The sequence below is a fragment of the Merops nubicus genome, unplaced genomic scaffold, assembly GCF_000691845.1.
Source record: "Merops nubicus isolate BGI_N331 unplaced genomic scaffold, ASM69184v1 scaffold4613, whole genome shotgun sequence".
Classification (NCBI taxonomy): Eukaryota; Metazoa; Chordata; class Aves; order Coraciiformes; family Meropidae; genus Merops; species Merops nubicus.
This window is the reverse complement of record NW_008598197.1, coordinates 9,689-22,998: the sequence shown is the minus strand read 5'-3', so window position 1 is coordinate 22,998 and position 13,310 is coordinate 9,689. Positions and strand designations below refer to the sequence as shown.

General features: G+C 50.2%; 1 protein-coding gene across 1 annotated transcript; it reads right to left on the bottom strand.

Moving 5' to 3' along the window:
* Nucleotides 1-1,563: 1,563 nt before the first annotated feature.
* On the bottom strand, nucleotides 1,564-2,745 carry ACTL9 (actin-like 9). The gene has a single exon (XM_008936958.1). The coding sequence runs from the start codon at nucleotides 2,743-2,745 to the stop codon at nucleotides 1,564-1,566; it is 1,182 nt and encodes a 393-aa protein (XP_008935206.1).
* Nucleotides 2,746-13,310: the final 10,565 nt, after the last annotated feature.

The window sequence follows — 13,310 nt, the reverse complement described above, 5'->3', positions numbered from 1 at the left end:
CTCCTGGCTGTGACCCTGGGCACCCTGCTGTGGGTGAGCTGCTGGAGCAGGGGGTTAGATGAGGTGATTTCCAGAGGTCCCACCTTTCTGTGATTCTGTCCCTGTAACATCCCTCCTGCATCCCTTCAACCTCCCACATTCCTTCCACCAAACCCTGTATCAGCTTCAAAGGGCCAGGGTCTCAAAAGTCTGTTAAAAACTGGCATGATTCTGCCAGGGATTGTCTGTCAAGAGGTTTGGTGCTGAGCCTGATGCTGTTTGTGATATTTCCTACGGCTCTTGCTTCTCTCTGCAGTGAGCAAAGCTCTCGTGTGTAGGTGTTGGTGCTTGCAGGCATCAGCCACAGCAGGGGAACGAGACATCTCCAGCCCGTGGGTACCCTCAGTGCTGGAGTGGTCAGGAATGTGGACACAGGTCTCCCATGCCCAGCAGGAACAGGGGAACTCCTGTCCTTGAGAAAAAATGCAGCTGTGGGGAATTTAACTTCTCCACCTGTGAGCTGAGTCCAAGCCCCGTTGCTGGGGATGCTCCCAGTTCCCTGCTGGGGATCACAGCTGAAGGCAATTGAGTCCTGAGGAGCAGTGGGAGGTGGTGGAGGAGCTGCAGCTGCAGCAACAAACCCTCAATCCTACAAAACCCAGAGGGGTGGAAGAGGGTCTCCTTCTTCAAAGAAAACACCATGTGGGAAGCCATCACCCTTCCTCCCTTCTGGGCAGTGCCAAGCTCATGGCAGTCCCTTTCCAAGCCTCCTGGTCAAGGTATGAAATTCCTTTCTACAATCTGGGAGAGGTCTCATGGTGGTGTTTTGTTCTTCTTTGTTTTCTCTCTCATGCCCTGGTAGGTTGCTCTGAGTACCTGGCTTTTTTTTTGTCTGAATACAGATGTTTGCAGACAGTTTTTTGTGGTTGGCAGTGACTGCAAGGGCAGGTTGCTTGATGGGAGCCCTGTGGGGTTACATGTGAGGAGCAAAGGACCTTTGCTGGGTATATGAAGCAGCCTCAGGGGTGTGGTGCTTCTGCAAACCATGGCATGAAATTCTGGTGCTGGCTGAATGCTCACACAGCTCTGCTAGAGGTGAGCCTGGGCTGGTGTGGGACTTCTCCATCCATGCCCACACTGTGGCCAGCTGCTGGCACAGGTGGCAATGCCACCTTGCTGCTGCACTGATCCCAGTAAAGGGGACCATGATCTGCACTGTCAGCTTGGCCTGGAGGCTGGCAGGGAGGCCGTGGAGCACGGATGGACCTGGGGACCAGGTGGCTTAGGGCAGGGTTCAGCATCACCTCTGAGCCTTTGTCCTGGGCTGGTGGTGGGGCTGCCTCCTCCCCCGTGGAGGCCCTGCTCTGGTGGGTGGTGTGTCCCTGAGGAGAATCTGTTGTCTCCACCTCTGTAGCCACAGCCTGAATCTGAGGCTTTTACCTAAAGCTCTCAGCTGGGGACAGTGTGGGGCTGTTGAGCAGGTGACACCTGATAGCACAAAATCATTTATTGTTGCTTCCTGCTACCTGCTCTGTGACCACCAGGAAACTGTGACTGCTCCCTGGGCCCGGTGTGGGGGTCCCCTCAGTAGCATCTCTGGTGGACAATGCGTGGCCCCTCTTCTTCATACTCATCCCTTCGGATCCACCACGTCTGGAAGTTCTTGAGGGAGGAAAGGATGGACCCCCCAGTCCACGCCGAGTGCCTCCGCAGTGGCACGGCCTCCACCCTGACGTCGGTGTTGGGGGGCAGGATCTGGAGGAGCTCACTACAAAACCTCTTCTCTAGTCCCATAAAGAGAGAGGACCCTCCACATAAGAGGATATTTTTGCACATTGTTGACCTGATATCTTCTGGAAGTCGGTCAAGGCTTCTGCGGGTCATCTCGTGGATGCCCACATTGGAAATATCCCAGTTGGGCAGAGGTTTGAAGAGTATTTCTGGGCATTGAAACCTCTCCTTGCTCAGGGTGATGGTCTGGCCGTCGGGCAGAGGAAAATCCAGGGCACAGCTGGCTGATGGGAGCTGGCACTCGCTCTCAAAGTTGGAAGCCACATAGCAGCACTTGTGCTTGATGTCCTCTGCCATACGAACCACCTCGTTATTCAGTACGCAACCTGTGTCCCCCAGAAGTGTCAGCAGGTACCAGGAGAGGTGTGACCCTGCCAGCTCTATCCTTTCAGTGGCATATGCTAAGCTGTAGCCCTCATGGACGGGCACAGCATGGCTGGTGGCATAGCCCATGTCCACCACCAGGCCGCTCATTCTGCCATAGGCGTAGGTGGAGAGCACAGGCTGCTGGGCAACAAAGAAGCCGAGGGAGCCCAGGGACTCGAACACCACCTCCACCATCTTCTCTCGGTGGGTGGTGGGGCTGAGCAGGGGCTCGGTGATGAGCAGTGGGTACTCCTCAGGGGGGACTCTGAGCTCGTGGTCAAACACGTGCTGCCACAGGGTTCTGGCTGCTTCCCAGTTGGCGATGATGCCGTTCTGCATCGGGTCGAGCACTTCAGTGTTGGGGTGGGCTTCCTCCCCAACGACAGCCTTGGACCTGTCTTCTGTCCCTATGGGCTGTGCCACAGGGCAGCTCACCAGGGTGTTGATTTCGGCTATGGGGGTCTGCTGGCCAGAAAATCCTGCTCTGCAGCTCCTGGTGCCCATGTCGATCACCACCGCTCCCGTCCTCGGCTGCAGTCCCTCACCTGAGGAGGACCTGGGGGTGTTAGTGGTGGTGTTTGCCCCAGCCCTGCCTCGTCCCCGTGGCATCCGAGCAGTGCAGAGAGCAGGAGACGAGTCCCTGCTCCTAGGTGGGCCTGGTCCTCAGTTTGGGGAGCCCCCATCCCATAGTCCCCATGGAGCTGGGCAGCAGTGTGCTCACCCCCAGGTCTGGGTGCAGCAGCTGACAACGGGAACTGTGACATCAGCTGGGTCTGGGGTGGTGGCAGCAGCGTGTCCCCCCTGGCTGCTGTGTGTCCAGGGGGGTCTCTGCCCCAGCCAGGACAGATCTGCCTTGGTGAGGGAGGTCCTGAGCACCCCCCCACCTTTTCCAACAGGATGGAACTGCTGTCTTCATTCTGTGGAGCTCCCCCACCACCCATGGGTGGGTGTTTTCTCCCAGTGGGGTGATGCTTTCCTCAACACTCTGGTGGGCCTGGGGGGCTCTTGGCCACTGCCGTTGGCCTCACAGATTCGTGCAGATGGGGGATTTTACACTTGCATTGCTGCAGGTGTAGAAATGTCCCTGGGACCGGAGCCACCTTTGCAGTGTGACATGTCAGGCTCATCTCTGTCTTCCATGAAAGCAGATTTAGTGCTGCTGGGATCATGGGCTGGGTTTTGTGTGGCAAGGTTTTGGTAGTAGATGGGCTACAAGGGTAGCTACTGTGAGAAGCTTCTAGAAATTTCCCCCTTCTCGAAGTTGAACCTGCCTCTGGACCAGACTGAGTTGATAAACATGTTTAAAGGGGGGAAAAGCTTTTGGGGTAGTTTTTAGTTTCTTGGAGGGGAGGAGGATGTGAGAGAAACAACTCTGGACACCAAGGCCAGTGAGGAAGGAGGAGGGGAGGTGTTCTGGAGCAGAAATTCCACTGTGGCCCATGGTCAGAGAGCAGACAGACCCTCTGCAGCCCATGGAGGTCGATGGGGGAGCAGATGCCCACCTGTGGAGGACCCCACACACCTGCTCCAGGTGGCTGTGCTGGGAGGAGAATGTGGCTTTGAGGAAGCCTGTGCTGAGGCAGCCTGTTGCTGGAGGACTGAACCCTGCAGAAGGGACCCATGCTGGAGCAGAAGAGCCTGACCATAACTGGTGAGTGAGTCCTCCCTGTCCTTAAGCCTTATTCCTGGCTGAGTGGGTCTAAACTAGGACAGGTCGAGTTCCTGGACTGCATTGAGTAAGGTCAGCTAGAAAGTGGTGGCCACAGAGAGTGGGGAGGCACCTCTGGTCCCTGTCATGGGATTTCTGCCTCTGTGTCCCAAGCAAGTTTAGGAACACCACAATGTTTGATGTTTTTTGGTAGGAGTGTGGTGGAGAAGCATAATGGTGCTGCCCAGCCCTGGCTCATCCCAGCTCGTGTCCTGGGAGGATGGTGTACCTTTCTTTTGGGCTTTTTTTTTTTTTAATTGTTTCTTGTAATACTGTTTGGTCAGAAGCCAGTACTCTGGGGGATCCCTCCTCAGGTACAGTGTGCCCAGGGCTGCTCCTTTGTGGTGTGGTTACACCCAAGAAAAACAGCCCCTCGTTTCCTGCAGGGCTCATCACTTCTCATAATCCTGGTTCACACTCTCCAGAGGTGACAGCTCACGAGGAGCCAGCTGGCACCAGCCAGGCCCTGCTGAGCTGCTGTGACTGAACACCCCCTCAGGGCTGTTTGAGCAACGTGGAGGTGACATCATAAGCAGGACCTGATGGTTGTGTGATGTAGCTGCTTAATTTTGCACCACAGAGGCCATGGAGAACCCAGGAGGGCTGGGCTGTGGACACAAGAGCTGGTGGAATGCTGCACTGGGACTGCTTATATTCTGTAAACATAGAAGGGCCTGCAGAGACAGGACAAGGGGTGATGGTTTGAAATGAAAAGAAGGAGATTTAGACTAGAGAGAAGGAAGGTGGTTTTGAGGTTGATAGTGATGAGCCCCTGGCCCAGGCTGCCCAGAGAGGTGGTCGCTGCCCCATCCCTGGAACCATCCCAGGGGAGGTTGGACCAAGCTCTGAGCACCCTGCTCTAGCTGCAGATGTCCCTGCTCCCTGCAGGGAGGTTGATGATCTAGACTAGACAACCTTGAAAGGTCCTTTCCCACCTAAACTATTCTACAATTGCCTCAACGCTCCTTCCTTCACTGATGTGTGGGGCAAACTGCAGCCTGAAACATAAAGCCATAATTTCCTAATTTTCTTTCTCCTGCTGCCCCAAATCTGGTGGGTTTTACAGGGGAGAGGCAGTGTGGCTGCAGAAGGACAGAGGAGCCATCAGGCCAAGCTGTGGCTCAGAGGGAAATTGTTTGTTTCTTGAAGCCTGGTTGCTTGGGGGGGGAAAGCCAACAGCTGTGCTGCTGACAAAACAAAGCTTTTGCTCCTGATAAAGCAACATTTCAGAGATTAAATTCCTGCTTGGGCATAGTGTGGCTGTCCTGACTGCCCCAGGCCAGGATCTGCAGTCAGCAGGGCAGGAGAAAGGCTGATGAGGTGCAATTAGTGAGGGAGCAATGAGGGGGCTAAGCAGAAAGGCTCCTTGACCATGGAGCTACAACCCCCAGCAGAGGAGCTGGGGCTGGGTGCTCTCACCGTGCATGGGGTGGGTGGGCTGCACCCAGATGGGGACAAAGTTGTTCAGGTTCTTCTGTCAGGGATGGTCCAGGGCAGAGTTCTGCTGCTGGGAAATAGTGCTGGGTCAGTGCTGACACCAGGAGGTTAAAGAGGTGTCTGAATGTGTGCCCTTGCTGAATGGTGCTGCACAAAGGGCTTTTTGATGACTTCCCAAAGTGGATGGAGCATTTTCCTATCTGTGAGAGACAAATTGAATAGGAATTGCTGGGGAGAATGATGAGAAGCAGCCGAATCCTTTATTGCTGCAGTTCTGGCTTGTTTCCAGTGTTCAGCACAAGATGTTTAAAAAGCTGAAAAGGAGACTGATAAACTCTTACTGAACAGGTCCACCTAGCCCTGTGCTGTGAAAAGAGGTGACTGGGTGCTGCCAGTCTGCACGCTGGTAGGGATTCTGAGCCTCCTGAAGACAAATGCAGGGACAGAAGTCCTGAGGAACAGCATCTACAGTTCAAGGGGAGAGTAGAAGCAGTGGGAGGTCAAGGCTTGTGCTGGTGGAAGCAACCATGGAAGGTGGTGCTGCAGGTGGGCGTTGATGGACCTGGGTTCAGGGCAGATCTCTGAGCCTCTTCACCCACTTGCCCTGTCCTTCCCTAGCCCTGATCCATGCCTGGAACCGGGTCACCAAGCCAGAGACTCGAGTTGCCTGTGTCACTGCTGAGCTGGCCCAGCCCCAGCAGCCTTCCTGGTGGCCCTTGTTTGGAAACTGCAGCTCCATAGCAAATGTGGGCAGGTGTCCAACCGTAACAGGAAGAATACTGTGGCAGGGTGTAGGGGATGCTGAGAAGCACCACGGTATGTGAGGGCTCCTTCCTCTTGGAAAGCAGCCCTGCAGGGAGGCTTGAGGGCACCAGCCATGCTTGCAGCATGCTCGAGCTTGGCCCTTTCTCCAGCAAGCTGCTGCTCCTTTCTCAGCTCCTCTACTGCTTTTGTCCTCTTGGTTGCCTTGGTGGCCGTTCCTCAGTGTGTCTCAGCTTTAGGTTGGGGTGACCTGACCAGGTGTCAGAGCCGGGGTTTGGCTCCCCTGCTCATGAGGACCCTCCACACTTGCAGAGGAGCGTGGGGTCAGACATATGGGGCACATCCTGGTGTGCTGGTGGCTATTCCAGGGGGAGGGGTGGCTGCTGTGATTTGTGCAGAAAGGCAGGTTTGCAACAAACCTTTTAGGCAGTGGGGCCTCATGGCATTGCCAGGAAGGTCATCTTGACTCTGGTTCCCTGTTGGCAGGTTGGGCTGAGCTGGGTGCTGCTGTGATGCATCAGAGGTAGAGCTTCTCTAAACCAGATCAGCTACGTGTCCCTTTCTGCTGAGCAGGCACATTTGCCCTGCTGCTTTCAGGTTTCTCCTAAGGTTTGGAGTGCTGCCTGGAGCCAGTGACAGGACAAGGGGCAACGGGCACCAACTGGAACCCAGGAGGTGCCACCTGAGCAGGAGGAGAAACTTCTTTGGGGTGAGGGTGGCCGAGCCTGGAGCAGCTGCCCAGAGAGGCTGTGGAGTCTCCTGCTCTGGAGAGATCCCAAACCCTCCTGGCTGTGACCCTGGGCACCCTGCTGTGGGTGAGCTGCTGGAGCAGGGGGTTGGAGGAGATGATCTCCAGAGGTCCCTTCCAACCCCTACCAACCTGTGAGGTAGCTCTTCTCCCATGACCACAGTGTAAAAGAGAATTCAAAACCTCTAGGTAACATGTCCAAAAAATAGCACCTTCCTCTCCCAGCCCATGTTGACTGTTAAATCCCTGCACCCTGAGCTGTTATTAGCATCCCTCCCGTGTTTTGGAGAGCAGTGGAGCTCCCTGGGGAGAGTGGAGCAGGTCACTGGGGTACTGGAGTGAAGGAAACACGCGTGCAGCAGCTGGCTGAAGATCTGGATGTTTGCTCCAAGGCAGGAGCTCGTGTGCCAACGACTGGACCCCCCTGGCACTGCTCTGCCACCCAGCTTTTCCTGGGTGCTTGCTGTCAAGGCTGAGCCAGGAAAGTCCTCCCTGCTCTCAGCCCTCCTGCCACGCCATGGCTGCTGCTGCCAGGGCACGCTGGGTGGCACAGAAACTCAGAGTTCTTTCACAAGCAGCTGTGAAAGCTTTTCATCTGTTGTCACTGACATAATACCGGCTGCCTGAAAACCTTTGTTTGATGGAGCAAACAGGTTTCTAATCCTCTGCGTAGGAAACTCCACTCTGCACTGAGGAACCTGATCTGGGGGACAAACGGGTCCAACCTGCCGTTGAGGAGCATTACTTTGAAAGCAAAAAAGGCAGTTTGGTTGCATGGAAACGTTGCCTGCAGTGGAATGATTAATGAGTAATCATAGTTTCATTAGCTCTAACTCTAGTGCTTTCACTTTCGGCAGTGTTCACCTAATGATGGTGTCAAATAGCTACCTGGAGATCAGCACCATCTCCTGTGCTCTGCAGAAAGCTGGGGTGTGCAACAGGCTCTGTTGGGCAAGTCTAGATGAGGTCAAGAAGGACAGTGAAAGGTCCTGACCCCTGTAATATCAGCCCCTGCACTGTGGGATGCCCAAGGCAACTGAGGAGCAAAAGCTCAGGGATTTCAGCAGGGGGAAAAAATGATTTGAGAAGAAAACTGTCGCTACAGAGGAAATACAAGGAAATAGTTTCATGGCAACAAACATGGCATTTATTCAACTGAAATCAGTGTCAGTCTCAAAAGGCACAGACAGCACTCAGCTGTATCTTCATATAATCTCTTGATGTTTTAAATATCTTAAATCAATGAAAACATTTCATATATTTATGCTAAACTGTGAAAAAGCTAAAATCTAGGTGAAGCTTTTAGGTTTACAATAGTCAGTCCCCAAAAATCTATAAATTATTATAATTTTAATCCCTTTTCAGAAAACTGACAGTAACACTGAAAGCTCTTGCAATCTGCAGTTCCTGGTAATCCCTATTTTCTGTTGGCTGGGTGATGTTTGTAGTAAACACTGCAGTGCTTTAAAAAAATATTATCCTCTCCATCTGCATTGTTGGCAGTTTCCCACAGTGTGACAATAGTCGTGGTGATAGTGCAAAGATTTTCTTCAAGACAAAAAATGCTAAATAATTTATTAAACATCTTTTTCTAGTACTTGTAAACACTTTTCCTTCATCAATGGATGACCAGGTCTGAGGACAGACCTCAGCTGTGGTGTCAATGCACTTTTCTTGTGTTCAGATGTGGGAAGTACACCCCGTACATGCCTTGTTGAACCTGGTATAGATGGGACTTTCTTCTTAGGCAAGAGATAATCTGGTGGGAGAAGAGCAGTGTTAATGGCAAAAAGGAGTCTTCACTTTGCCCTTTGTTAGGTGCCCTCAAACCACCTTGCCAGAAGGGCATGGATGGACTCTGTGACTAAATTGCTTGACTAAAGCTGCCCAGGCAGACATTAGCACAACCCCCAGTCTTAAATCTGAGGGTTTTTTCCCTCTTCTAAATCTTGCCAACTGTAATTTTTACCCCTGAATCTCTAAGGACAGTAATCTGTGTTCTCTAGATTTAGCTGTTCACTTCTAGCTGGTGTAAAGCAGACACAGCTGCTTTTGGAAAAGTGCTGTTAAAATGCTGTCCCTCATCAAATCAACACCAGAGATCAGATGAGGACCTGCTCTGCTCTTTCCAAGGGCACAGAGCTGGAGTATGGCCCTGCAAGGCTGCAACAGTGTGTCAGGAGCATTAAACACCATCTGGATGTGATTCCTGCAGGTTATTAATGTCACCTTCTGCACTCTCCTGATCTGTAACCCCTAAATATCTATCAAATACCTGCAGCATTTCTTCCCTGTTCAAATATCTGCAGAGATACCCTAATTCAACCTGCTTTACATCTGGGTGTTTGCCTTACCTTTGGTTCTATATTTTTCTCTCCACAAAGGTCTCTCTCATGATCTGCTGCTTTCTTTCCTAAAAATCTACATAGCTGGCTATAAATACCCCTCCCTATCTTCCTGTGCACGAGTTCTTGAAAGAGTAGGTGGTGACTAAAGGAGGGTTTGTGCCATTTGCTGTTACCATCCATGTCAGGTACTGCTCTCACTGGGCTTCCTGGGGATGTGCCTGAATGTCCCTCCTGCAACTCCCCAAGTTAGAGGTAAGAACAGCAAAAGGGCCACTTACCAGGAAGCATAACAAGAGGAGGAGAATGAAACCAAGCAGGGTGAAAATGCAGATGAGGATAATGGCCCAGAATTGAAGCCCTGTGAAAGCAAAATAAAAGTACATATTTTTTTTTTGGACTCCTGTATGTGGGACACAGAGGGAGATCTCACCCTAGCAAAGTTCAAAAGCACTGCACAGTGCATGGGTGCAGCAAAACTGCTGAAAGGCAGCATCTGGCCTCTCCTGGCTGCAGGGCAAAGGTGCCCCAGCAATGTGAGGATGGGTGGGAGGTATGGGAACTCTTATCAGAGTGAGGGTCTGAGGATCTGAAACTTTAAATGCCACCTCAGTAAGCTTCAGTGCCCTCAGATGGTTTTGGGGTGTTCAGAGAGACAAAGTTCTCTCTTAGCTGCTGGCTGGACTCTTTGGGGGATGGGGACAGGAAAAGCAACAGTTCAGGGTATTGTTCCCCTGTTTACTGTTAGTTCTGGGGTTTGTCTATGCTCACAACACCATATCTGGACTTCTTGTAAATACTGCAGTTATCAAAATTGATTGGTGCGGGAGCTCTGAAGCAGCTTCCCAAATTGTAATGCTTTTGTGTGTCCTTCTCTTTTTCTCAGGCTGGCTGGCTCTGATGGCACCTGCTGTTTGCTGCCAGCCTACCAAGAGCCCTAGGCTCTTGGGTGGATCTAGTCTCCATTTCAAGGCGTGTAATGCTAATTTCCTACAGTTCAAGTGTTTGGTGACTGTTGGGTCAACCCCTCCCAAAAAGCACTTACTAGATCTTTCAAACTCCTGTTCATCTGTCTTGATTGGAGAGTAACCTGGAAATAAAGGGTTGGCCAGATGAGAAAAGGAACACTCTAGAGGTGATTAAAACAACTGAACATTCCCACAAAGTCACCACGGAAGCTCTCACCTTCAACAGCCACACTCTGCTCTTCCAGCTCATAGCTGGGGCCCAGCTTGGTGAACCCATGAGTGAAGTGTTTCAGCTCCTCATATACTTCTTCCTTTTGTAAAGTCCTTGAGGAGTCTGGTATGAACTTGCAGATGGAGGCAACATTTGTGTAAGTTCTCCCACGGACAGGCCTGAAGGGTGACAGCCAGAGCAGTCAGTATGGGAGAAGACAAAAAGTAGTAGAGCTGAGTAGAGGCAGGGAGAGGGGTTCAGAATCAGGCTCAGGTTTGCAGGTGTCTAAGCAACGTTTCATTAGCATGAGATAGTTCATGCCAGGTAAGACAGGAGTTCACCCAGTCTTGTGAAATCCACCTATCAATTTAATCCAAGCAAGGCATTTCTAAGAGGTAAATAAACACAACTATTTTTTGGTCCTCCAGAGAGGTGTTTGGGGAGACATAGAAGCAGGTTTTGTTCTCAGGCTGGTTAGTTCTGATGATTATTTTGCTAATGTGTTTTGTAATGAGTTTTAGCTTATTTTGAATAATCTAAGTGAGAGAATGAATGTATTTGTTTTACTCTGCAGTCGTTTATGCATGAAAATAGCTTTGCTGACATGGAAACAAAACCACCTCTCATTTGGACAGAAACCTTTTGTGGTAAAGGCAAAAGTGACAGTGAATGAAAGTATCTTGTGTGTCATCCAGAGCACTGAGCTTGGCAATGAGGCACAAACACCATAAATGTGGCTCTCAATGCCTCTTCTGCTCACTGCCCTTTTGGGGCTCAAGAAGAAAACACTTCTGAAGCAAGCAGGACATACCCAAAACTCTCAACAGTACAGCCAGCAAAGTAGTTCCTCAGGCTGCTTGTTCTGAATAAATCCAGCTGATGGGAAGAACAAAAACAATGGAGGAAAAATCAAATAAATGTTATACATCCTTAATCTGGAAAGGGAAATCAAGCTATTGGTGTTAGTTTTACCTCCTTCTCAATTTTCTCTTTGTTCACTTGGTACATCTGTGACCTGGAGTCCTGCAGTTCTGGGGAGTAGGCAAGGTTGGAGATTCTGAAATTTAATCTGAAGTTTTCTTTCCCAGACTCAAGAGGTGTTTTGTGGGTTGGTGCCTCAATTTCTAGTTCCAAGTCTAGAAATTGAGAGGAGAAGTAAGTATAAATTCTAACAGACAGTCTCTTCTACCAAGCAGCTTTGACCTGCAAACTTTTACCTAGGAAAACTTGAAGTCTTAATAGATAAAAAGGACTTGAGTTGCACTGGGATCTGACAGAAAATTCCCAGTTTACCCTTTGACTCAGTCCTTCAGCAGTGTACTAGGCCAATCATCTCTTTGTGAAGCTATAGATTTGAAAAAAGCTAAGTCTGTTTAAATGCTTCTAGTTATGGTGTGTAGTTACTCAGTGTTAATTAAGAAAATGAAGTGGTAACACCTTAAGCCATTGAGGACTAAAGGACTGCACTGAGCCAGACTGAATGTGGCAAAGGACAGGCCCAACAATGACCTGAATCCAGTGATTCAAACTGATAAGATTTCTTTCCACACATATTTCCTCTGACAGATGAGAAGTTGAGGAATTCTGAGCATGCCAGGGCAAAGTGGGTTGATTTGAGTGGAAACTTGGGCAGTTGTGCTTCGAGATCTACGTACTGTCCACTGAGAATCCTTGCAGCTGGTAACTGCTTCCCAGCCATAGTCCAGTTGTGTTTGAAGTCCCATCCTGAAAAGCCCTTTCAACCACAGCCCTGTTGATGCTGGGCTCTGGCTGGAAGAAGCACTTGCAGTCGACCACTATGGATCCAGACCTGTGGGCAGAGAAACAGGTTCTGAGATAAATAGGCTGATAATCATAAAATTTGTTCATGTGAGTTTCCTGAAGGGTTCCTACTATTCTCAGTGTTCAGTTTTTTAAGCTACTGTGGTGCTATGGAGAGATGTGGAATAGACTGGTCTGGGCTTCTCCTTTGAAGAGGGGCAGCAAATTATATACTGCTACCTCTTCTCCCTGCAAATTTAGGTTATGCTGCATGCATACAATGAAAGATCAACACTTTGGTTTTTAAAACTTTTACCCTGTGTGAGGGCTTCTTGTCCAACCCTCCCTCCATCTAAATCAGGACAATACATCTATGCCTGAAGCTTGCTTTTAAAATCTGGTGGAGTCCAAGATGAGGGGAGTGCAGAGGTTGCATGGTCACCCCTGGTCCTCATTCAGGAGATGGAAATTGATAATTACTGAGATATTCAGAGACCTGAGAGTGCCTTAAAGAAACCCTGACTGAGAGTGAGAAAAATGTGAGTCTGTGCCAAATGAGGAAAAATGAAACCTGACAAATTCTGGGAAGAATAGAAATGATGACTTAGGGCATAAACAGAACCGTTTCCAACGTGAGTGGAGGGGAGGAATCCACAGAGGACAATGGCTCTTGGCCGTTGGGGAATGGTGCCAGGGTGTGGCAACCTTTCAAACAGACTCAGATTGCTCCACAGACCTCAGCCTCGTGACGCTGCAGTTGAGGAACTGGTTTCGCAGCTCACTCTGACGGTACAGTTGATTCATCTGAAATAGAAATGTCATGTTAAATATTAGTGAGTTCTGAGCCTCATGGTAGATGCTTTAGGGCAGGAGGAGGGCCTCTGACACTGAAGAAACACCAGACTACTGGTTTTTTTGCTAGTTGCATTTCATGGGAGTTGGTTTTTACTTCAGAATGTTCATTCTGATGATGGAGTCTGACTTCCAGCTTGGCAAGACTTTCTGTCCTATCTGCAAGCTGTCAGTGTTGAACAGCACGATCTGCTGACTGACAGCTGTCATCTTCATCTACATTTCAGACAGCACAGACTCAGAACTCAGTGTGGAATGTTATAGCTTCATCTAAAAAGCAAAATCTATCAAATTAGGGCTTCATCTGGTTGGTGCTAGTGGATTGGTGCTGAAGAGAATGTGTTGGTTTCTTAGAATCACAGAATGTCAGGGGTTGGAACCT

Coding starts and splice junctions, on each gene's coding strand:
- ACTL9 (XM_008936958.1), bottom strand. CDS start 2,745: ATGCCACGGGGACGAGGCAGGGCTGGGGCAAACACCACCACTAACACC.